The sequence below is a fragment of the Penicillium crustosum genome (genome assembly GCF_028827405.1).
Source record: "Penicillium crustosum strain IBT 35664 chromosome Unknown utg000005l_segment0_segment0, whole genome shotgun sequence".
NCBI lineage: Eukaryota > Fungi > Ascomycota > Eurotiomycetes > Eurotiales > Aspergillaceae > Penicillium > Penicillium crustosum.
In genome coordinates, this window is record NW_026623126.1 from 1,213,685 (window position 1) to 1,238,454 (window position 24,770).

A 24,770-nucleotide genomic window follows, 5' to 3' on the forward strand; every position below is an offset into this window, starting at 1 on the left:
CCCATGCCGAGAAAGGCATCTTAGACCACCTGACTTTGTTTCTCTCGGCGAATAGTCTTTCAATAGTAAGAGATACCATTTTCAATTGTTTCAAGTTGCATTTGATCATTTTTTTTCTTTCATGACTTGACAGGTTGGGATAATAATGGGCGTAGGTAAGACCGGGAATTCACCACCCAACATCTGAAGAGTCCGGCATAACCTGAGTTTTATATCCTATTCTACATATATTAAGATAATAAATATTTAAGCAAGCATTAGGAATTTCGTCCCGGCAAATATAGCCCCCTCAAAGCCTTTGAATAAAGTTTGCTTTTGGGGGACTTGTTGTTCTCGCCACTCGCTAAGGAGATTGTCTGCGGCTCACTTGATGCACTCCTATTGTGGCATTGTATTGAGAAGAAAGAAACAAATAAGAGAATGACAATGAATCGATGAATAGATGAATGCATACTTCATACATAAATCTCTAGTCAATAGAATATAGAACATAGAATATACAATGCAGGTGCCAAATAAAGTACATCGGGCCAAGACCGGTCACGTGAACTGATCAATTCGCCGTCATCCTCGCCGGCTTTGACCACAGGATTGTCTCTCCATCATCACTCTCCTTCACCACAGCCACTCATCAGCCACCCAATCTGTACCACTTAAAGGGATTCAGTTCAGTCCCTTGGAATGCAGATGATCTAGTCCGCCCGTTGAATGACCTGCTCGCTTGCTTGAGCGACCGTCGATCGTGATCGGGACCCCCCCTCTCCAGGTACTGGGATCAAACTTTGCGATTCGGATCCAGAGCCGCTCTGGTTAATACCGTCTCTGCATGCTGAACTTTTCCTCGGGCTCTCATGTCTGATCGCACTCACCCCACATCCTTTCAAGCAAGACCTCCTTCGCCTTCCTCGCCCGCCGGGTCTCTCAAAGAGAACCATCGGTTGCCCATTTCTTCGGAACACATCCCCCAGACCCCGACATCTCCTCCGTTGATGTCGGTTAATGAACAAAGTCATGCCGCCAACTTCACATCCTCGCATACATCACCGAATCAGGCGACGGTCCAACCTCCGAACATCTCCTCTCCTCCGTCCTCTGCGCCAATGTCTACCCAAGCCTCTCAGCAGCCCACAATGAGCACAACCAATTCGTTCCCCACTCCCGCCAGCAGCGTCAGCGGTCACCCTGCGAATGCGACTTCGGAGGATGTGGATCAGGGGAGAAAATCTTTCAACATGGGGATACAGGACTCGGCAGAAAACTCGGGAGCAGCTCCCGCTCAGCAACCAACACAACAACCAGCACAACACAGACCCACCGACCACGATCGGCAATCTTCGCAACCCCAAAGCACTAACGATTTTGCGACCGGGCAAGGTCAGCACTCGACAGACCCCGACGCTATGGATGTAGATACAGAGCCGACTCGTCGGGCAGATACCCTCAGTCTCGACCTCGATTCTCTTCAGAAAGAGCTAACCTCGGCTTTTCATCTTTGCAAGAGCTGTAAGATTCCCCAAATTGCATCATGGCATCTGCTGCATGCAGCTGCGTGAATGCACTGATCTTGCACATTCTAGGAACTGAAGTTGTTAACACTGCTTTTTACTCCTTGACAGCTCCGATCGTTACTGGTCCAGACCCTTCAGTGGATCTCGTTTCTCTCTATGGGTTAGGCTCAATCGCGCACTCGGTAGCACGCATGGATCCCGTGACGGGGGAGAAAATCAACCGCCTCAGGAAATCCTACGAAGGAAAGCTGAAAGGATTGGGACTCGCTGGACGGAACAAGCCCCACAAGCAGGAGATTGGCGCTCCTGGCAGTCTGAGGTACATGACTCTATGGCCTGAAGAAGAATGGCAGAACCAGAAGGTGCATGGCAAGGCCATCAAAGTCTCAAATATGGATTCGGCGCTACAAAATCTTCAATCCCGAGCCATGCAAATGGAACCTGGACCGATTCCTAACAATGATTGGTGGGAAGATATCTTGGGTCACGAAAAGCAGGCCAAGAATCCAGCGCCAGGCGAGACTGGCAAGAAGGCTGCCCTAGCCCCAAATGCCGGTCGTCCCTCTATGCAATCCTATGCCGCATCTCCACGATCACAGGAAGCAGAGCGGCCACGCCCTAGTAGGGGTCGCAAGAGAAATTACGATGATAATAGCTTTGCCGGCTACGGCGAAGGATTTGTGGATGATGATGATGACCCCGGATTCTACTCGAACGGCGATGGAACTGGGAAGAAGAAACGCAAGAAGGTATCGCATTCCCACGGTTAGCCCTGTTGATAAAAAAAAATTAATCTAATCAGGATCACGTTGCTAAGGTGTCAACCCCCATGTCTGAAAGAAGTGCTAGCTACGGGGTAGGCATGTTCGGCATCGGTGCTAGATGACGAAATGGGTTTTATGATCACTTTCGTATCAACCAAAAGCTGTTTCTGTTTATTTTATTTTTTTCGATGAAACACCAATTCTGCCCATATTAACCTAGGGGGTGATAGGGGTGATAGCTCGAGCCGAGTCTTGTCCTGCAAGGCTGGGAGTACTCGATGCCTAGTTTGGCTCCTCCCCCCTTCTCTTTTTATTCATTCTCAGTACATGTTGCATCACGGTGCTGGATATACCCGGCTTCATCACTCGGACGGCGTTTTGGGGAAACAAAGTTATCCACAGTGGATATGATCAATTGCTTTTATTTCGTAAGCTTTGTTTCTTCCCCCTGCTCTTGGTTTTTTTTCTTTCTCTTTTTCGTTTTTCTTTCGCTTTTTATCTTTTCTTATATCTCGCGCACAGTTATTCGAGATCTGCACTGCTTTAATGGTTGGTTATTCTGGTTTTTCTTCACGGTTGTCTTATGCTTGCAGCTTGTTTCCATGATTCTTCTACCGACCAACCTCGATGGTCCGCTGTGTTCATCTTCAATGATTATAGGGAGTGTGCACCACACTTCCTTACATTTTTTTTTACATCCATGAGTCTTTGGGGCCTTGGTCTTGGCAGCGCGGAGATATCATTCCACGATGACGAGACAAGGAAGAATTAGTCAATCGATTCAATAGATGACAAGACACTTCCCTGTAAAGTAGAAGCTGTATTTGAAATATGTAGTCAGCTTGTAGTTGATATGCTCGCTAAACCTCCAGATTTTCGCTGAGATATATATCAGGAAGATCAAATTAGCACTTCGATATAAATGCTTAAGCGCCCCTGGATTCCGCAATGATTTTGATTTCACACCATAGTCCAGTCGCTAGCCGCGTTTCCCAGGTCGAAATCGATTGCCCAAGACATTAGATCAAAATTCTCGTAGTTGTCCAGAATGATAGCACCAACCTCCTCAGTTCCACCAGCGAGGGAACTGTCAATACCAGGGGTCAGAACTGACATCGGGCTCACGTTAGTGCTTGCCGCGACATCGGGAGTTTCCTGAAACTTTGATGTCGCAAACTTGCTCAAGATCTTGTCCAACTTCTCCGTGATAGCTTTTGAAGCCTGCAAGCAGAACGCTTGGTTTCTTTCCCGGGAACTAGCCACACTTCCAAGTTGCGATGCAAGTACGGAAAGATTCCGAATCACAGTCGAAGTCTTTATACCAGGTGGGAGGATTCTTGAAGGATCTTGCGTAATATTTTCTAGTGCAGTCGAAAGGACTGCGGCAGAGGACAAGCCGCAGGATAGAAGCTTCACACTGTCAGCTATGCAAAAGAAAGAAAGAAAGGGAAAAAAAAGGAATGGGACGGTAAGGTAGGGGAGTACGTACAATTTCAGGCAAATCATTGAAGGTAAAGGCACCTTTTCTGCGAGAACTTCCCATTTGCACAACTGTCCCCAACATGTTTCCAGCCACATCAAGCAGCTCGGGAGGCGGGGATGAACTGTCTTCTCCAAGGAGGTGGTATATCTGGAAATGGATTTGGAGATAGGCCAGATGAATCTTCGCATGCATATAACAATTCGTAAGAGGCATGTCGGATTCCCAACAATCCTCAGTATACCTCAGGTGGGGAAGCAGATTATCCCAAGTCTGACGACATCGGGAAGACAACTCTCTAATTGGTTGTCAATGACCATTCAGCAACTCTCCGATTGATGGGTTCGTACCTGAGCCGGGCAGGGTCAGCTGCCTGTGATGCTTGAAAATTATATTCGACAATTCCTTCCCGAAACTGACTCAAAATATATCGTAGTCGAGCCCAGGTTGCTGCCCTAAGTTTTCCATCCGTGTTCCAGCCATCTTCTGTGAGCCGACTTTTTGCGTCCTCTAGTTCCTCGGGAGTTTGCGCGAAAAGTTCGTCATCTGATAAGTCAAGGGGGAGCTTGACGTCGACATATCGAGAGGTAATTCGAGGAGGTAGATTGAACACCAGGCCGAACATTTTCTCGAGATAGTATTCAGTCACAAAGCATCTCCTCCGGCATTCTGCAAGAAAAAATGGGGTTCTCTCGGGGGAATATGTCGCTTCTCTGTGAAAGCCCAGAGCCAATAAATCTGTCGTGAGATCGCCCACCAAACGCCACACACCGAGGCCTGGAAAATCAATCAGTATCCCACAATCAACAGAATTTGCATGATGTGACTCACTCGCATCTCCTTCAAGGAATGATCTGAGCTGCGCATTTTCATTCGCTAACCATATAATGACGTCGGTTGACTGAGGCGCAAGGTCACGAGCTAGTCGTAAGGTCAACGTACTATACCAAACCATGTCTTGGATAAATGCGCCATCATTATCCTCGTCGCGGTCAACGAAAAAAGCCGAAGCACGGGCAGCCATAGTATACAAAAGACCGATAGTCTCGACTCGAAGATTCGCGCCACAGAACAAAGCAGAGAAACCATGCAGGTCCAAGGATGGGGTGATGACGACCTCTGTAGAGGAAGAGAGCAGCACAGTTTCTGAGATCTCCGATATATTGCCCAACTCGACTCGCTCTCCCTTCTCACTTAGAATATAACCCGAAGATACCAGATCTGTACGGAGCGTTTCCAGGAGGTGCAGAACGACTGGTTTTGGTACAAGTGCGTTATGCTTAGAGGAGTAGTATTGACGGATACACTTTTCAATGACTGGGAGGTATGTCAATTGAGACACAATCTCCTTCATGGTGGATAGATGGGCCTCATAAGCTTTGCTGTCATGCGGGCCCAGCGTGGGTGTCTGTGGCAGCGTGTCAGAGATGGTTGACATGAAAGGCCATGTGTGAAATTTAGGTGGTCCAGCCGCAGACAATCCTGGATGGGGCTGGCAGCCTTTTGCGTTGTTCCTGCTGTTCCTGCTCCATGATGGCGTAGCAAGGTCTGACCGGGGTAGCGCAGGAATGGTCAGTCTTTGTGCACTCCGACTCTTAGTTAGAGGTGCGGGATGGTAATAGCATCGAGAGTCGACCCCACGACGCTGGCAGGAGGCGCAAACTGGTTTGCCATGATCACATCGACTTTTTCTCTCCCGGCAAGGCTCACAGGAGGCCAGGGAACGATTACGCCTGGTTGTTGGTGCTGACATGTTCAATAACCTGGGGGGTTGGGCGATGTGCCTGTATCTGTATCTCCATGTCACGAAACTGGACCCACACTGGTATGGATTCAGTGGTCCTTGGACTCGCTTTCCAGGTCCACTGGGCTGGAATTGGTATTTTGCAGATTCAGTATCCTTGTTCAAGTCATTTTACTTGTTTCACTAGGGGTATTGAGTTACGAGGAGCACTTGAGGACGATTTCTCGCAGCCAAGGCCTATCAGGTGAGTTTTACCCCGGTACAAGACCGGTACCGGAATTCGTATCGGACTTGTATCGGCATAGCCGACTTCGTTACATACTAAGTATAGCACCTGGGCAGATATAGTGTCATCACTGTAGTCAATTTCGCCAATATTGATAGGATAACGAAGTGAAATAAGAATGTACTACAGCCATAGATTTTAAGGAAAAGAGAAAAGCGAGGAAGAGGATCCAACTAATCCACACTAGAAGTCCTAGGCATTGCAAAGTAACTAACAATCTTGATTCTCTACAATAAGCACTGTATATCGCAGCCTTCTTACGCTATGAAGAAACTGTATCTGAAAAATGTCGAAGTCCATTTTGGAGCCGTGAAATATGCTCCGACAAAGAAAAAATCAACGTCTCCCTTCTTTCATCTCATCTAACCGTTGAGCAAGCACTTGACAAGGCCATTCGCCTTCCGTGTTCAAACTTTCGAACCTCTTAAACCCCTGAGACTCATAGTATTGGATCAATTTGCCATCACCACCTGCATAGCAATCTACCCGTAGTAATGAGACCCCAGCCTTGCTGGCAAGATCGCGTGCATGGTCCAAGAGGCGTTTGCCAATCTGATTGCCAGCATATTGCCGATCCGTGACTAGTAACCGCACGTAAAGCTCAGGCTCAGAGACAGGAGTCACATAAGGCATCCTCTCTCCAATAGCAAGCGCACCTACGATGACCCCCGGAGCTTCTCTGTTCATCGTTTGGGGCTCTGTATTGGAGATTCGATTTTGAGGTAGAATGGGCATGGTATTTGCAACCTTGATAGCGAGCCAAAGACCATGGCCGGTTGTTGCAAATTCTCTGAGTTGCTCGGCGCGTTGTGGATTCTCAGAAAACGGCACTGCTCCCCACTGCCCAGTTCTATCGAGCGAAACGAGCCATTGGACTGCGGTATCTAGAAGGTGGAGGACTGCCTGAACGGCGTCCACTGTTCCCCTTACGATAATTATGTCGTGGGCTCCATTGCTAATCATGCTTTATAAAATTTTAGTTAGTATGTCTGAATGAATGGACTTTCGCTTTTGTTCTTCATGTGATATTGTCCCCTTCTGGTCTACCTCTTCTTGGGTAGGTTGACCCTTCAAATAATAACACTTACTTTGATGCCATTGCTCCAAGCAGTTTGAGGAAAGAGATTGTTGCCAAATAACCTCAACAAACACATCTAATTCGAACTTTTGGGATCTTTCGAAAATTGCTGAGAAGGTTGCTACGTCCGAGAAAGGGAGATTTTATTGTAAATAATATGTCCATGCAACGGAGGCTTGGAAATGACGTAGTCTAAACATACTAGGTGTATTATATGTTTAAAACCATATGACTGTTGTAAGATAGTATTGTATGCAAAAACCGGGCGTAAGAATTTCTTTATGTTCTACGGTTCAATGTTGTGCGAAAACGTTTTATACCTAAAGCCTCTTACGACTGTTTTCATTTTTAGAATCGGGTTGAATCGAACAAGGAACACAAAATTACCCCCGTACGTACTCCGTACGTACCCCGTACAGCAAGAATCATCCCAAGGCCAACAGACGCATTGCCTCGGAGTCCAGTGGGAATCTACCCGTCCACAAATTTGTCCAGATTGCATCGAGCTTTCCACTTTGGTCAACACGTCCGCGCATACCTACCTAGATACATAGGTAATTGCCCCAGTGTAGATTGTGGATGTGGATATAGATTGCGGATGTTGTACTTAAAGTATCCACATCCACGCGGATGGTCCCGCGTAGCCGTGCTAAGCGCCTAATAATACACCTACCGGATATTGGTGCGCCCCAGCAAACGCAACTTTTTCACCAAACGCAAAATCTAGAAATTAGGTATCTTTTGTATGGCTTGCCTATACAGAAGGTACTTAGGCCAAAAAGAGCAGGCGGGTTGTCCCCCCGGTAGAGCGGACCTTCTAAGCTAGGGCTGGGTTGGGCTTGATATAGGGTGGCGTTTCTACTAGGGCCTAGAAATGGCCATAGCTAGTGAAGCCCTAGCCCACTAGGTTGTATACGTCCCAGCTACACCTAAACGATAAGTTACTACCTTAAGCCAGCAGAGAGTCAAATTGAAGTGAAGAAATTTAAAGACTGAAATGAGCAGCGGAAGAAAAGTCACTATAAACAAGAAACGACGGGGTAATGACAAGAAAACAAGAGATAAAATCAATAGTGAAGTGGGACCTGTGATGTTTTATACCGTCTGAAGAACATCACCAATCAAAGCATTCGCATCCCCGACAACACGCGAGAGCATCTGTTCAACAACACCAACTTCCACCTCCACTTCCTCCTTCGTCCACACAGAGCTATCATAAGCAAGCCTCAACTTATACCCATTCAAATCCGCAGTCTTAATAACCTCAAAAACAACCGCATATGGCTGCAACATAGTCACCTCAGACTTCGCCATCACAACCCACTTCTGCGTCACTTCCTTTGCACCGGCTGGTGATGCTGGCTCGAAAGGCTGGAACAAGAATAGTGCCTGGTTTCCTGCCTCTGCACGTGGAACTCCACATGCCTCACAGATATCCTCAATTCCAACGGTATTGTTCTCGGTGTACTGCCAGAAGTCGTCTTGCGTTCGCAGCAGATACTCCTGCACGGGAGTCTGCGCGTCAACCTCAGAGCGCATTGGTAGGAAATTGGCGCAGGTGCCGTTGATGCCTTGTGGGTCTGGTAGGTCCACGTTGCGGCCTGTATAGAGGTAGTCGAAAGCGATGCTTGTCTGGCCGCTGCGACGGGCGAGCCAGATTTGGAATATGGATTGGAAGAGTGTTGAGACTGTCACGCCACTGGACCGACTGAAGGTTTCGAAGTCGAGGTGGATTATGTGCGTGACTGAGGTGTTGATGCACGGCTCTGTCGCGTTGGGATAGTTGAAGGTGATGGGTCTTTTGTCCGCTTGGGTCCAGAAGTCGAGAGTTGGGCGTGTCTGGTTGATTTGCCAGATGTGGAATGCAAATTCTTTGAAGGAAGTGAATTTTTCAATTTCGTCGCCCCGCTGGTAGGCTTGGAAATGGGCATCGAAGACGCGGAGGAGGGTGCCATCGTAGAGACCGTGGTCTAGTTTTGTGACAACTTGGTGCTCACCAGTGGGGTAGCGTAGAACCGCGTAGCGGATGAAAGGCTTTCCGAAGGTAAAGCGGGTTTTCCATATCAGGTCAAGTATTTGCCTTTTCTCGGCTTCGTCTGTGACATCGTAGACTTCCAAGACGGGTGTGGGATCTTTCAGAACAACACCATACCATTTGCCCTCGAATCGGGTGAAGGTAGTGCGCAGAATGTCGTTTGTCTCCGCCAACCTCTTTGTGAGATCAATCCACTGGGTGATATCAGGGTTGATCCCAAGAGATCGGACAGTCATTAAACACCAGAATGGGTCAGCCCGAGCTCCCTGAGTAAGGAACTCCGCTTGTCCAGCGGGAGAAGGGTACACATATTCGTACTGTTGCTGTTGAATTTCAGAAGAGATCAAAGCATCTAACTCTGTCGGCGGCGAAAAGATGACAGTCTCAGTTGGTATTTGGTCTGTTTCTTGCTCAAGATACCCAGCCATTGCTCCCAAAAGAGGATACTTGACGACATCTCGTACGCTGATGTTCAGTCCCTTGCGTCGAATGTAGCTGACAAGATTGATGGCGGAGATGGAGTCACCGCCGAGGCTGAGGAAGTTCGCCTCCAACCCGAATTGGTTGTCGGGTAACTGCAGAATCTCGATCCAAGCTTCTTGGAGAATCTTCTGGGATACGGTGACAATAGGGATGATATCTTCAGACCCAGATGTGCCAAGCTTGCTGAGAGAGTATTTGGCAAGTTCACCCTGGTTGAGAGACTGCACACGTGCCTTGAGTTGCTTGCGATCCGCTTTACCAGAAGGCATTCGAGGAAGGAAGGGAAGAGGAAGGAGGAACTTCGGGACCATGTAGTGAGCCAAGCCGTTGAGCTTATTTTTGAGACGTTGCGTTTCATCGGCAAAAAGGTCTGGTGAGAGGATGTCTAGCTCTTGATCGACGGGGTTGAAAACGACGTTGGCCACCAGATGAGCTGTGTTGTTGTGCTTCCAGACAGTGAGAACGCAATCAGTAACCTCACCCGTTCGGAGAATTGCCTGCTCAATCTCGCCGAGCTCAATACGATGCCCATTGACTTTGACCTGGTCATCTTTGCGCCCTAAACATTCAATGTCACCTCCAGGAAGGTACCTGGCCAAGTCACCAGAGCGGTACAACCGCCGACCACCACTAAGATTGGTTTGGATAAATGCTCCGGCGGTTAATTCTGGCTTCTTGAAATAGCCGTCGGCTAACTGAGGACCCCAGAAGCAAAGCTCTCCAACTGCTCCATATGGAAGTGGTTGTTCGCCATTGGCTTCCAAAATAACTGCGCCAACGGAAGCGAGAGGCCGTCCGATATTACCGCCGGTGGTATCAACAGTGACCTCTTTCATGGTAACCAGAACAGAAGCTTCTGTGGGCCCATAGCCATTACGCAGGGTTAACACTGGAGCCCAGGTCTCGATCACATCGCGGGTCAACTGCTCGCCTCCAACAGTCATTGATTCCAAGCCTGGGACGTCTTTGGGATCCAGAAGCCTTGCAACGGTCGGAGTCAAGAAGACATGGTTGACATCCATCTCATTTATGACTCCAGCCAAATCACCGAGCAGGCGATCCGAAGGAGCAATGCAGAGGGTTCCACCGCTGTGCAATGTGACAAAAAAGTCATACAGCGAGACATCAAAAACGTAGTTAGAGAATTGTAAAGCTCTAAAAGGTTCATCACGCTTGCTCTCAAAATCGATGATTGATGTCATCGCAGCAGCGCATGCTCCATGAGTGACCGTTACTCCTTTTGGCTGACCTGTACTACCCGAAGTATAGAGAATGTAGGCAAAGTCATTAGGTGAGACTTCCGTTTCGGGCTTCTCCCTTGAATATGCACAGAGCTTAGCTTGATCAATCAAAAGAATAGAGACGTCGTCGAAGGAAAAGAATGTAGCATGTTCTGTTTCCGTGAGAACAATACGGGCACCGACATCACGCACGATGAATTCATTGCGCTCGACAGGATTTTCGGGACTCAAAGGGACATAGGCAGCACCCAGCTTGAAAAGTGCTAGAATCGCGATAATCATGAATGTTGACTTTTCCAGAAGAAGAGGAACAAGATCTCCTGTCGTGACGCCGCGTTCCGAGAGGAAGTTGGCCATGCGGTTGGCTCTTTCGTCCAACTCAGCGTATGTCAGGAGTTGGTCATTCTGGAAGTTGATAGCCACCCTGGAGGAGTGTTTCTCGGACGCTTTTTCAAACTGTCCATGAAGAGTGGTGGGCTGCGGCTGGTCGTCGTTCCATTGAAGCAGGAAGTCTAACTCTTCCGATTCGACAATACTGAAGGATTTGATTGGTAGTCGAGGATTGCTAAAGATTGTCTCAACGACATGGCAGAATTGGTCCAAGATGAATGTTAGGCGACGCTGCTCCATGGGAGCTGTAAGGCTAATATCGATCCCTCCGAATCTCTCCTCAATGTTCAATGTGGTATACTCTGTTTTCCAAGCAGATCTAGTCCCATGAATCTGGAATACCTCCCGCATCAGGTCACTGCTGTCCTGTCCCAGAGGCAGTATGTTCACCATGGTATCAAATAGAGTTGTATTGTGATGTCCAGCTGCTGCCAAAGCACCTCGCACTCCATGTTGCGAGTTCTTGATGATATCCCATAGATTGGCATTGACAGATTGCACAAGTTGATCCAAGGAATGTTCAGGATTGACAAGCACTGCCTGAGGTACCATGGCGAGAGTTGGACCGTCAAGGCTCTCAATTCCTTGCAATGGCAGCTCTCGACCCGAGATAGCCGTAGCCATAGTAACTAGGTTCGATGCCGTATGAGACGAAAGAACTATAGCCCAGGCAGCGTATAGGATAGCACTGGATGGAACTTGAAGAGCCGTGGATGCCGACTTCAAATTCAGAGGAAGAATTCGTGTGGCGGTGAAGAACTCTTCAACTGGAGAATGGTTGAGGATGGTAGGTGTTGATTCCTGAAGATGCTGTCTCCAGAACTCGGTGGAGTTTCTCTCCCCCTGTTGCTGTAAAAGTCCAATAAAGGACTTCCATGAAGCTCGAGGCTTTGGCCTTCTGCCGTAGTAAACACTTGCAACATCCTCAAATACAAAGGAATGGGACCAGAAGTCGAACAGTGTGTGATGAACGGACACGATGAGTATAGAGTTGTTGAGTACCGCTACTCTCATGAAAGGATCACCGACAGTGACGCCCTTTTCCTTGTCGGCCTTGAGGAAACTTTCCAGGCTACCAGAAACCTCCGTCCAAGGAAGGAGGAAATCATTCCGGATAACTTGCAGCAAGCCTTTAGTGGCCGGAACGAAGGTAGACCGAAGTGTTTCGCTACGCCAAAACACGCTTTCAAAAGCAAGCTGCAATCTGACCAGGTCAAGATGCCGGATATCAAAAACCCTTTGATACAGATAGTCTTGGTTACCTTGTAGTGTACTGGCAAGAATGCCTTCTTGCAAGGCAGTGAGAGGCAAAGCATCAGCTACGCCACGGTCAGCCTGAAGCTCCACCTTGGTATCGGTGTCTGATATGAGGTCAAATGGCTGAGGGGCGTGAGGCTGACTCTCTCCTTTGGTATCCAGTCGAGAAGAATCAGCAACACTTTCCAGGCTCTGAGATCTCAACATGTCCGCAAGGTCAACATGGATGCCCTTTGTACGAAGCTCACGAATTGCTTGTATGGCATCAATTGAAGATCCACCCAAGGCGACAAATGAATCGGCGGGAAGAATAGATGAGCGGCTGACATGCAAGAATTCGGCCCAAACTTCAGCAATTTCAAGGGCAATTTGACTTAAATGAATCTCCTGTCCGTTGAGATTATGATCACGACCCAAAAGGCTGTCAATGCCTGTTGACTCGGCTGTCATACGGATGGTTTTAAAGTCGACCTTGCCATTGCGATTAACTGGCAGTTCATCGAAGCGAAGCCAGTAGCTTGGGACCATGTATGGTGGAAATGAAAGCTGTGCTTGTTCTCGCAGGTTTTTCACAAGATCGGACCAACTCTCTTGGGTATTTGACACGACTGCCGCAACGAGGGAAATCTTGTCTTTAACAGCTGCGCCAACGCATACAACTTCGGCTACACCGTTCACGGTTGAGAGTGTCTCTGCCACTTCTTGAGGCTCGATTCGCTGACCATGAATTTTGATCTGATGATCAATTCTTCCGAGGATCTCAAAAGTCCCGTCAGCGCGACGAACTGCTTGGTCACCTGTTCTAAAAAGAATGTTCGAACCGAAAGGGTTCTTAACAAAACTGGCGCCGGTCTCTTTTGGGCGTTGATGATAGCCGCTGGCAACTTGAGGCCCAAAGAGACACAATTCACCGGGCTCATCGACTGCCAGTTGCGTTGTTGTATTGGGCTCCAGGATGATAGCAGTGGTGGTATCGACTGGCCTTCCCGGGTTGCGAGGGTTATCACCTCGCTTCAATCTCCGAGAGAAGTTCAACTGGGCGCATTCACTGAGACCGTACGAGACACGCAGGTGCACTTCGTCTGCCCATGTATCAACGAGAGCCTGGCTTAAGGGCTCACCAACGGTTGTTATCTGTTCGAGGCTGTCCGGAATCTCACTGGGAGAGAGAAGAGACAGCGCCGAAGGAGTGATGCCAAGAGCATCAATTTTGAGGTTGACAAGTACTTCGGGCAATGCTGTTGCTAGACGCTCGCGGCGTGCCAGGCAGAGACAGGCACCCTTTGCCAGTGTGGCGAGAATAGTTCTTTGGGCCGCAGAAAACACGGGATTATAAAAGAGCAACCACCGCCTGCGGCCGTTAAGCTCAAATTGACTGATCCCATGGCTTGCTGAGCGGTGGCTCAATAGGACTCCTTTTGGTGTTCCGGTAGATCCTGAAAAGAAGGTTAGCTGTTAAGGTTATTTCCAAGGTTGCCTACATAGGTAGTCAATATGAATTAGATCATCGCGTACCAGAAGTATAAATCAAATAGGCAAGATCCGATGGACTTGGGGCAGGAATGAGTGGCGGACTGGCGAAATATCCTTGGACTACCTCATTCCTAGACAGGAGATCCTCCACCAAGATAGCTTGTTCAAACAAATAACTATATTTGTGGTTTGACAGAACTGAATCCGCACCAGTGTCAGCCACGATAGCTCGGTTACGCTCCGGAGAGCCCTCGGGGTCAAGAACAACGTATGCTGCACCAGAAACCATAATCGCCAGAGGGCCCGCCACAAATTCTATAGTGGGATCGAGGCATACTGGGACAATAGACCCCGATGCAAATCTGGCGTTGATAGCAATTTGTTCAACAATCTGCCATAGGTCGTGATATGTGTAGGGTTCCTCATTTTCGCAGTGCACAGCGAACGCTCCTGGGTTTGTCTCGACTTGGTATCGAATGAGCTCTGTAACCAGGCAAGGCGCTGATGGCGAGCTTGAGGTAGTCTGGGCTTGTATCACATTCGTGGCTTTTTGTTTGAGGGTTGTGACAGGACTGTCCAAAGTAGGGCTAGGTATAAGGTGCCGGGTAGCAATTGGAGCCATGATGAGATGCCAATGCTTCAGCCTGAGTGTGAGATAAATGAAGAGACTTTTGATGCTGAGGATCTATGGCTTGCATAGGTACTTATAGATCGAGCTGGTGCCATTCTACTGTCTTTGTGACAATATACACGTGCGTCACGTCGTACGGGCGACTAAATAGGCCATTGGAACTTAACTCTCTCATTGGATAATATTGCCAGCAGTCATCTACCGTCATTTGCAGAGTATAGTTAGAGCTAACCTACCTATCATTTAATTGATAATTTACAAGTGTACAAGAATACTCGGTCGCTTATGTGGCCTTGTGATATCCTTTTTAGTGATCTTTTTAGATGGTCTTTCTAGATGGTCTTTTCGAGTGTATACCAAGGCTATAAAAAAGACTTTTCTATGAATAACTTTTGATACTTCATAGTTGAACTGATTTGTACACTCTATAGGAGAATCAATTATTTACAAGTGTATACTTTGTAATCAAATTGATTTTTATGCTCTATAATTCAGATGAGACAGCATCCAATGAGAGAGTTAAGTCCCGGTGGCATACTTCGTCGCCTGTAACGTCATAGACGCCCCCAATTCCTGGAGACCCATTTCCGGAGACGCAATATACGGTCATTTTCCAAAAGAAGTCTTTACTAGCGAAGGATGTCACGTATACTGAGGAGGAGCTGGGGACTAGACAACGCCATCAATGTTACATGTTTTCGGACTCGATGCTGCCTGCGAATAGTGCTCCAAGTGGTAATGCCTTGCGAGGCTTTGTGGACTAGCCTGTATAGGTTGAAGGATTAAGTTTCATGTTTCCATCTGGCTCTGATCCGAATCCTGCGTATGCCAGTAATTTCCTTAATCGGATCCCGTCGCATGAAACATCGCATTCGTGCGGCATGAAAATCTCGCATTCGTGCATTAACCACCTATAGACCTTCCATATGGGCGTATAGGGTGGAGTTGGTACTGAAGAGCGCCTCGTACCGCTTTGACCTCGATGATCCTTCCCTTGAAGGCTTGTACAGTCAAGCTTCTAGCATATTTCTTGGTGGTTCCTGAATCCACTTCATGCATGTCAGATCTTACGCAACGCGGAGCGGATCTTATGCAACGATGATGTCTTATGCAGCGGCGATGGACCAACGGCTTGGCAATGAGGGATTTTTGGTCTCATTGGCAAGGCTATAAAAAGTTCAATCTGGTCGAGCGCAAAGGACGGTATCACCGATCATCTAGACCTTCTGCCTCCGTCATTCCAACAAGAATCCGAGTTTTTACGTCACAATGGCCGAATCCCTCGTCTTCACCTATGGCGCTCCCAAACCAATCGACGGGATTCAGCTCGTCACACAGCCCATACCCACTTGTGGGCCGGAAGAGATCGTCGTTGAGTTCCTCGCGGCCCCAGTCAACCCGTTGGACTTTCTCGTTATTCACGGAAAGTACCCTATCAAGCCCAAAAGCACCATCACGGGCCAGGATGGCGAGCAGTGGGCAATTCCAGGCTCCGATGGTGCAGCTCGCATTATCCAAATCGGTTCTGCCGTCAGCAACTTGGCTGTTGAGGACCTCGTTATTCTCCGGGCCCACTGCAAAGGCACGTGGAGAACGCATGCAGTGTTCAAGGAAGAAGATCTCATCCGCGTTCCGTCCACTGTCAAGCCGCATCTTGCGTCAATTTTGCGCATGGGCATCGCTCCTGCCTATTTCCTGTTGAGGGAATACCACAACCTCGAGCCGGGAGACTGGATCATCCAGAACGCAGCCACCGGAACTATCAGTCATTTCGTCAGTCAACTGGCCCCGCTGTATGGCATCAAAGTCATTAGCGTGATCCGGAACCGATCCACAGCCGATGAGCTAGAGCGCACTAAGCGGTCACTGCGCTCCCACGGTGCATCCTTAGTCCTCACGGAAGAAGAGCTCCGTACGACCGATGCCTTGACGGGAAAAAGAATCGTGTTAGCAATTGACTCTGTCTCGGACGATTCACTAGCTCGAAACATGGCAGCATCCCTCATTCCAGGCGGCACGCTCGTAACGGCAGGATTCCTTGGGACAGCTGAATCTCACGAGGGAAATCTTCGTCAGTTCCTGTGGCAGCGTAATATTACGCTCAAATCCTTCAGGCTAAGTGATTGTCTCGGTCGGCGAGCTCCGCTACAGCAGGGGGCGCTTTTTGAGTGGTTTGCAGAATTATTGGCTCATGGGACCCTGAAGGCGCCAGCGCTAGAGTTTGTCACCTGGAAACGTGGCGCAAAGGGCCTGCAGAAATCGCTCTTCGATTCGATTCAGCGGGCCTATGACAACGAAGCGATCGGGGTTCGGAAGACCGTTTTCGTGATTGAGTAAGCGGAAGAGGCAATTTTTGATCCGACAGATTTTCGCAACACTCATCATGGACGCGAAGGATGCAAAGGATGCGAGGGATCCGAAAGCTGGTGGCTCGGGCCGCGTTTTAAGCCTTGTCCACGGGCGTTGCATGAAATAGCTTATTGGCACTCTGTAGTGTTAAGTTTCAGATCAAGAATACAAGAATAGTTAGCCATTTTTGCATGTCTATTTAGTGGATTTTAGTCGTCATCAGTGGTCTTTTTTTTTTCTATACCTGCCTTTTCACACGGTTTAGAACAAAGACGGGGGAAAGTATAAACACTGTGCAGAACTGTTATGTACTATAATACATACCATAGTACATAATCAGATGGGTTTAATTGCGTATTTACGTGGTATTTACCCATATGGTCACATGATAGTCACATGACTAAATAAAGTGGCATATGATTCTTTGTCAGCATGTCTGCCCACCACCTTGGAGGTGACTGCTCTATACTCCATACTCTGTGGTCCTTTGTTATTTCCACGCATTTTTCAGAATATCATATTACTTCATCCTCCATCCCATCTACTAGCTTGTTCAAACAGGCAGATTATGTTACATATCATATTAAATGGCATTTCCAACTCGCCACCTCAGCAACTGATGCAACTACTGCAACTGATTCAATTATGTAAAAGAAACTGAGGCTGACATGCAGGCCCCTGTTCCCTGTCCTTCCCCTGGCAGGGGTATTGGTAGTCACTCAGATGAAAATTTTACTTTGTACATCCTAAAGCTGTACGGAGTATCTCATTCCCTTGTTTTACCTTTTTTTCCACGGCACATTTATTTACGAATACATCGCGGCTTGCTACCAGAAAGACTCTCACATGAGATAATCCAACGAGTTTCACAATTGGGGTTGAAGCCAGTGTTGACAACCTTCCAAGGTTGGAGGATTATTTAAGATTATTCATCAATACGATGCAACGAACAAGGATCGTGTCGTATTCGCTTGCAAGCCGCTTCTAGCCTTGACTCTGCAGCCTACCCTACCCGCAACAGAAAATGGTGCAATGGAAAAGTTCCCTGATTTGACGATGCAGGTGAAATCCTTCGAATCCCCCGATGTCGTATTTTACATCTGATCTTTCGTTTGTCGGGCAGATCCAAAGCTTAGTCCCTTTTAGGCTCCGCATTTGTGGGTCCAACACCATAAAGAAAGTCCTCCATTATGACAAATGCTCTCCAGACGAGAAAGGGCCGAGAGGCCGAGCTCTACAGGTTTACCTGTAGTCTCAAGCTATATTTGGAGCTGCTAGGCACTAGGGGAAAAAAATTGTCTTAGCACTTCCAAGTTGATTCACTCAAATTGCATTCCCCGAACTACCTTCCCGAAGTTCCTAAGTCTTTTCAGACTGTAAAGTAACCTTTGGAATTACTCCATACTTCCAACCATACCATGTCTTCTGCAACGGACAAGCATCTCGCTCTACAAGACCCTCCTGCCTCACTACCTGCCGCTGAGTCTGATGAATCCGAGTCAGAAAAACAGACAGCCGATCAACCAGCCGTACCTCCCCCTCCACCGAATGGAGGACTTACAGCATGGCTTCAGGTAGCAGGTGCTTTCTTCCTGTTTTTCAATTCTTGGTGAGCCCCAGCTTGATATCTGACATTTCAATTTCTATCATTCAATGAGCTAAAACGATCAATATTAGGGGTATTGTCAATACATTTGGTGTCTTCCAGAGCTACTATGAAGAGACTCTCCTCCCTGAGTACTCCGCATCCTCAATCTCTTGGATTGGTACAATTCAAGGATTCCTGCTCTTCATCGTCGGAGTCGTTGTCGGCCCTGTCTTCGACAAGGGCTATCTCAAGACCCTCATCGCCATTGGCTCGTTCCTTGTTGTATTCGGTTTGATGATGACATCCTTGTCAACCGAGTATTACCAAATCTTCTTAGCCCACGGTGTCGCCGTAGGAGCTGGTTGCGCATTCTTGTTCCTTCCTAGTGTCGCTATTGTGGCCACCTACTTTACCTCGCGGAGAGCAGTGGCCACAGGTATAACCGCTTCGGGAGGTAGCATTGGTGAGTATTGAATCTTGAAGCAAGTGAAAGATTAGATGGCTAATACTTCTACCAAGGCTCTGTGATTTTCCCTTCCGTGTTTCACAAGCTAATCGGCCCTCTTGGCTTCGGCTGGACAACTCGTGTCATCGCGTTTATTGCCCTCGGCGGACTACTATTTTCCTTAGCTGTGATGAAAATGCGCCTACCACCTCCGAAGCAGGCCCGAAGGCTCATCGACCCGAGCGCATTCAAAGAATCGCCCTTTATCGTGCTCAGTCTGGCACTGTTTTTCGCCTTTATTGGATTATACTTCCCCTTCTTTTACCTTCCTACCTTCTTCACAACCTACCTCCATTCCAACGAAAATATTGCCTTCTACAGCATTGCGATTCTGAACGCTGCATCCGTGTTTGGACGCATCACGCCTGGTCTACTCGCTGATCGTTTCGGCTCCCTCAACACCATCGTCCCAATTAGCTTGATAGCTACCATCCTAGCTTTCGCGTGGATTGGCATCAAGAACGAGGCTGGAACTATCGTTTTCGCTATCATTTACGGATATGCATCTGGTGCAATTGTCTCATTGCCACCGACTATCGTCGCTAAGATCACCGCGGATATGAGTATTGTGGGGACCCGAATGGGAATGTGCTTTACCTTTGCTGGCTTGGGGCTGCTGATTGGTAATCCCATTGCGGGCGCTTTGTTGGATCTAGAGAATGCTGTCTTTTGGAAAGCGCAACTTTTCAGTGCTATGACTGTCGTGACTGGTGCGGCTCTCTTCATTGTGTTGAGAGTCATTAAGTGGAAGCACGGCGAAGGGTGGAAAATTTAGGGGACCAAATAATTCGGCGGATATGGCCTAGGGGTGATAATTGTTCATACTATCCTAGGTCATCATGAAGTCATCCAAAGGGGTAAAACATATAGTTAAAAGTAAATGTTCGTGTTTCTTAACAACCTCGCTATGGTTAGGTAGTATGCTAGCTCTAATCGCTCTGACTATCTTCTGGGCTGCCTGATATGGTCTTATAAATATACTTTGACAGGAGCTACAGAAGCTGTCTCATTTCCGGGGTTTCAGATATATATGTTAGATAACCACCACGCAAACAACGCCGCTAAGGGCATTTACAACGCGTGTTTGAATGTCTTTGCGCTTTACTTTTGGTAATACTCGGCAAGGAAAACACTTTCTCAAAAGTTTTGCTCTTTCTATCTTACATCACGTCCCAGACAATAAGTGCAGTTGGTATCGTTAATTGTATGGCTAATCGTCAAATCCAGGAAAGGGCCAGCCAATACGATGTCTATCGAGTTGATACAGAAGCTTACACCCGCTACCGGCTAGGCGCAGGTCAAGGTCAAGTCCTCTGGGCTCAACCGCATATATTTGCTTCAGAGGGAGGGTTTATATCCCTTACCGCAGCAAGCACCTGAAACTACGGGTGCCCAGTTTTCCGATACTATCGAGGCTGTTAACCCAAGACGAGGTATTTTGCCTTGCTTATGGAGGTTCGTGACTCATTTCATTGAGAAGGTTTTCCCTTTCTCCCAGGTTGTGTATTCCCATAGCCTGCTGGAGAGCAACACTACAAAAGGCAAGCTGATTTATAGGATTGACCAAGATTTATGACATTGGCACAAGCTCTCTATATCAATCTGTCAGCTATTCTGTGAATGAGGATGTGAGATGCTACACTATTGTCAATATGTAAGGATTATACCTATTTTGTAGCAGGCAGAAAAGAGGCATTTGTTTGGCCTTTAATAGGCGTGGGTCATAGTTACAAGGCATGAGGTCCATTCAAGGTTTCCAACCTGGGAAGGTCCATGGACACGGGTATTGGCGTGATTACCTAAGTCCCACGGGAGGCGGGCCCGGCCCTCCCTCCAGGGCTGGGCCGCCGAGTTACGGCAGCTCCAACCGCCATAACTGATTTTGCCCGCAGTATACTATGAGTATGCATTGTATACACTTGAATACATCAATGTCACGCCAATTCTTTTTACATCATTTTCCCCTCCGTCCACTTTGTTGCTCAATCCAAATCGATTACATTATTTCTCATCCGATCTCCTCGTAACATGATTCATCAGACTATGCGACTAAGAAACAAGTGGTCAACAGAAGTCAAGATAGTTACTAATGATGATTCAACTAATATCATGAAGGTCTGTGAATTAACTTCATGGGGACAAAGGGACAAGAGCCCGAAAAACACAAATGAGCAAAGGCAGGTCTTCCAAATTGCGGGTAAGCAATGCCCCAACTACTCTCCAATATATGCTACCCCTGTGACTGCACCTCCGATGTCAGAGAAAACAGTGTGCTTGCAGGACCCATCCAAATTGGCACTATACAAAGACCCTCCAAGATCACCGAAAAACATGCGGTTATTCTTCAAGTCCAAGGCAAGTCCGATCCCTTCATGAAGCTTGCGAACCAAGACCTTTGGTTGCAAGTTGTTCACTGACATATCCGCAAGGGTGACTGAATTTACAGAGTTTCCATGTGGTGGATCACCACGATCACTCCAGTACAGTGTCCCAGAAGCATGGTCCAATTCCAAGTCGATGGGTTCCGGAAGATTGTCCAGAAGAAGCTGGATATCTGCGTCTTGCTTGTCGAGACCCATTCGGAAGATCCGTCCTTTGTTCCCCTTCGATGGTCCTTTCTGCGTCCAAAAGACAGACTTAGACTCCTCGTCTACAGCAATGCCGACACACCAGTTCCGCGCATCCTGGCGGTCTATATCGGTGGCGCCAGCCTGGTAAAGCACTTCGATGTCACTCCCATCCATATTCGCCCTCATAACTCTCATTCCTTCTCGGTCTGACCAATACAGCTTTTTTGACTTCGGTGCAATAGTCATCTGCTTCGGTGTATATGTCTGGCCTTTTGGGATGATGGTCACAACATTATTACCGGACAAATCACAGCGTTGTATGGATCCGTCGTTGTCGGCGGGGACTCCCATATTTGTCCAGTATAAGTGATGGCGATCCGTGTCAATGGCGATTCCGTCGGGGAGACTTCTGATGTTGGTAATCAACTCCTGGATATCAGACCCATCCGGTTGGCAAGTAAGAATGCGGCCATTGTGTTCTGGGTATGTTGAAAGGCCAACGTCAAGGAAATAGATCCGATCTGTACGTGCCGCAACAAGGGAAGATTCGACCATTTTCAAGAGTATAAAGAGATCAAAACAAATCAGGCGATTAAGCTTTTGCGCTGGACAAGGTTGATAGGTAAATAAACTGGGCGACAACCTATTACCTTAAGTACTCTATCCATTGCATTCTACGAACTTGGGAATGGTGGCTACTATGTTTAGGAAAATGGACCATTACCAAGCACGGACGAGCCGACCAGTTCTCCCCTGTCGAGACTTCCAGATTGGTGGATTCCGGGATTCAATCGGAAGCCTAATTGGGATGTTCCGATATATTACAGTTGGTAGGTGGACCCATCTGTTAACTGTGGATACTTTATTGACGTAGTTGACCCAGCTCAACTGGGAATCCCAAACCCCTTTGAAGCCGGGACTATCGGCTTCCCGACTCCCGGGGGAAATGTCAGCTCATGGCGACTTTTACTTTTCCCAGGTCATGTGACTGTGGAATAGCATAGCAATTTGGGTAAGGTTGGAAGGTAGATTTTATGTTTAGTCAACATGTCCGTTGAAAGTCTCCGTTTGTCATTTTAGAGAGTTGTCACCGGTGCCATATATTATACTATTTCTACGAGATGCTTAAATAGCAAGCAAGAGTACGCTCCAACAGTATATCCCGAGTTACCCAAGTGAACAAAAATAAGCTAATATGTAAGCTTTTGACAGTACATATTCTGCACCCTATTCTTCACGGAACTGCAACCTTGGAAGTGCGGGGGGATTACTAATATGGCCTTAATACCTACCTACCTAGGTAGGTACCCGTAGGTGCCGAGGTTCGTCATCAACCTTGTTATTGGGTACATAAGTGTATTATGCCCTAGAAAGTGTGTTGCAATAACTTTCCATCTTTCCATATTTTATTTTCTATCCCTACGTAAAGTCGCTAGGTCAAAATGTCCGAAGTTATCAACCAAGTTGCCGTCCTTACGGCTAAGCCGGGAAAGCTTGACGAAGTCAGTCAAATCATTCCCCCAAATATGGATATTTCTGAACTGACGTGTCTCGTGTCCTACCTATAGCTCGTGGCCGAATTGGCCAGTGTTACCCGAAACGTGCAAGAGCATGAGCCTGAGACTACTATCTACTATGCCTACTCTATTGCGGATAAGAATGAGGTCATAGTAGTTGAGAGGTGCGTCACGTCCACGATCTGCCCTCTGTTCCCTCTTTTTGTAGCGTGTCAATATTTACCATTGATCCATTATTAACAACCTTCTTTTCAGATACACAAATCAGGCTGCATTGGATAAACATCGTGCCGCACCTTACTTTCAGGAACTCATTAAGAAGGCCCCAGCCCTGTTGGCGAAACCTTTGGAGCTCAAGACTGGAAGCCAGTTGCTTCAAGACTCTGCACAAGTCATCCGCCTGTGATTTTTTTATGAAAATGTCTATCTCTTGTGAATGAGTCTTCCTTTTTGAGTATTTTTTCGATTTGTGTCTTGTACTACACACAACATCGGCCGAATTAGAATGCATTTCTCAAGTTTGACAGATATTATTTGACCTAAGAAATGAATTAGTTCTAAATTGTTACTCTATTAACTAGCGGCATATCTTTATTTGACACTTACATCCAGCGATGATCTTTATTCTTTTTATTTTGCGGAAGGGACAAAGTTTAACTCAAAGCAACTTAACATCCTTATTATTAGGTTGGCCACACTTGCACGTTTTGCTTATCGATATAATAGCGTGATGGAAATCGTATTTGCAATCTATGTACACATCATCTCACCCCTTTTGGATGCTTATAATCCTCATGAGGAACCCTCCGATTTGCTCCCAATCAAGCCAACCAAAAGCTTGTCCCGACTTTCTTCAACCTCTTTCAAGTTGACGTCAGATATCCACTCATTTACTCTCTCTTTAAGGGTGTCTTGAGAATTCATGTCAAATTCATGCCGGTGCATATCATCCAGCCATGTTTCCAACGCCGGCCCCAGGTGGTCCATGAAATGGTTGAAGTCTCCACCTCCCCCAAGAGTGTTGGTCATAATAGGTCCAGTTAAAGCCCAACGAAGGCCAAGGCCAGATGTCATGGTTTTGTCTAATCAAGTCAGAGCACGTCACAAGTATTCGATTAAACGGGTAATACTAACCAAGGTCTTCAGCGGACACAACTCCTCTCGAGATGAGGCTATATGCTTCTGCACAAACAGCGGCTTGAAGTCGGTTCGCAATAAACCCGGGTGTCTCCTTCTTAACGAGCACAGGATCTTTGCCCAGACTGCGGTAGAACTGGAGCGCAGCTGTCACGTACGCATCACCCGTTCCTTGGTGGGGAACTACCTCCACCAGAGGCACTAGGTGCGGGGGGTTGAAGGGATGGCCGATTAGAATACGGGCTGGGTTTTTCTTGCATCCCGTGATAAATTCTGATGAAGGGAGACCGGAGGACGACGATGCGATAACCACGTGCTCGGGAGTATTTGAATCAAGATGAGCGAAGAGATTGCGTTTGAAGTCCAGCCTCTCTGGTCCATTCTTATGTTGAAAGGTCGGTTAGCAACAGCCTTGAAGAAGCTTCTTATTTTGCAATGGCCAACTCACTTCTTGAATTAGATCTAAATTCCCAAGGTGAGGGTCAATTTCCTTCACAAATTTGAAATTGTTCAAGTAATCGGCTTGTGTTACCGTAGCATTAGGTATGGTTGACCAATGCTTCAGTAAATAATCACGGAGTTTGCTATCAGCTCCTGGTGCCGGGTCCGTCACAATGACCTTTAAGCCTCTGGCCAGGAACAGTGCCGTCCAACTGGAACCGATCACACCAGTGCCGATCACGCCGACGGTTTTAATGGGAAGAAGAGCCATTCTTTTTTTGACTTGTTAGGCC

General features: G+C 47.4%; 9 protein-coding genes across 9 annotated transcripts; 4 read left to right on the top strand and 5 right to left on the bottom strand.

Annotated features, from left to right (window-relative positions):
- Positions 1-851: 851 nt before the first annotated feature.
- On the top strand, positions 852-2,278 carry N7487_011149 (uncharacterized protein; the record flags this gene model as incomplete). Its single annotated transcript, XM_056878879.1, has 2 exons — positions 852-1,503; positions 1,617-2,278. The coding sequence occupies 2 exons, from the start codon at positions 852-854 to the stop codon at positions 2,276-2,278; spliced, it is 1,314 nt and encodes a 437-aa protein (XP_056724198.1).
- Positions 2,279-3,232: 954 nt separating this feature from the next.
- Positions 3,233-5,190, bottom strand: N7487_011150 (fungal specific transcription factor domain-containing protein; the record flags this gene model as incomplete). Its single annotated transcript, XM_056878880.1, has 4 exons — positions 3,233-3,682; positions 3,762-4,050; positions 4,103-4,529; positions 4,584-5,190. 4 exons carry the CDS (start codon positions 5,188-5,190, stop codon positions 3,233-3,235), a joined length of 1,773 nt encoding a protein of 590 aa, XP_056724199.1.
- A 928-nt stretch (positions 5,191-6,118) lies between these two features.
- Positions 6,119-6,881, bottom strand: N7487_011151 (uncharacterized protein; the record flags this gene model as incomplete). Its single annotated transcript, XM_056878881.1, has 2 exons — positions 6,119-6,746; positions 6,871-6,881. 2 exons carry the CDS (start codon positions 6,879-6,881, stop codon positions 6,119-6,121), a joined length of 639 nt encoding a protein of 212 aa, XP_056724200.1.
- Positions 6,882-7,955: 1,074 nt separating this feature from the next.
- sidE (nonribosomal peptide synthase SidE) lies at positions 7,956-14,361 on the bottom strand (the record flags this gene model as incomplete). Its single annotated transcript, XM_056878882.1, has 2 exons — positions 7,956-13,702; positions 13,782-14,361. The coding sequence occupies 2 exons, from the start codon at positions 14,359-14,361 to the stop codon at positions 7,956-7,958; spliced, it is 6,327 nt and encodes a 2,108-aa protein (XP_056724201.1).
- Positions 14,362-15,639: 1,278 nt separating this feature from the next.
- Positions 15,640-16,707, top strand: N7487_011153 (MDR family NADPH-dependent oxidoreductase; the record flags this gene model as incomplete). Its single annotated transcript, XM_056878883.1, has 1 exon — positions 15,640-16,707. The coding sequence occupies one exon, from the start codon at positions 15,640-15,642 to the stop codon at positions 16,705-16,707; it is 1,068 nt and encodes a 355-aa protein (XP_056724202.1).
- A 1,430-nt stretch (positions 16,708-18,137) lies between these two features.
- N7487_011154 (uncharacterized protein) lies at positions 18,138-19,587 on the top strand (the record flags this gene model as incomplete). Its single annotated transcript, XM_056878884.1, has 3 exons — positions 18,138-18,328; positions 18,397-18,770; positions 18,827-19,587. The coding sequence occupies 3 exons, from the start codon at positions 18,138-18,140 to the stop codon at positions 19,585-19,587; spliced, it is 1,326 nt and encodes a 441-aa protein (XP_056724203.1).
- A 1,438-nt stretch (positions 19,588-21,025) lies between these two features.
- Positions 21,026-21,937, bottom strand: N7487_011155 (YncE family protein; the record flags this gene model as incomplete). The annotated part of the gene is made up of 1 exon (XM_056878885.1): positions 21,026-21,937. The coding sequence occupies one exon, from the start codon at positions 21,935-21,937 to the stop codon at positions 21,026-21,028; it is 912 nt and encodes a 303-aa protein (XP_056724204.1).
- Positions 21,938-22,824: 887 nt separating this feature from the next.
- N7487_011156 (putative quinol monooxygenase) lies at positions 22,825-23,305 on the top strand (the record flags this gene model as incomplete). Its single annotated transcript, XM_056878886.1, has 3 exons — positions 22,825-22,884; positions 22,951-23,063; positions 23,155-23,305. The coding sequence occupies 3 exons, from the start codon at positions 22,825-22,827 to the stop codon at positions 23,303-23,305; spliced, it is 324 nt and encodes a 107-aa protein (XP_056724205.1).
- A 386-nt stretch (positions 23,306-23,691) lies between these two features.
- Positions 23,692-24,748, bottom strand: N7487_011157 (uncharacterized protein; the record flags this gene model as incomplete). Its single annotated transcript, XM_056878887.1, has 3 exons — positions 23,692-23,981; positions 24,034-24,418; positions 24,485-24,748. The coding sequence occupies 3 exons, from the start codon at positions 24,746-24,748 to the stop codon at positions 23,692-23,694; spliced, it is 939 nt and encodes a 312-aa protein (XP_056724206.1).
- Positions 24,749-24,770: the final 22 nt, after the last annotated feature.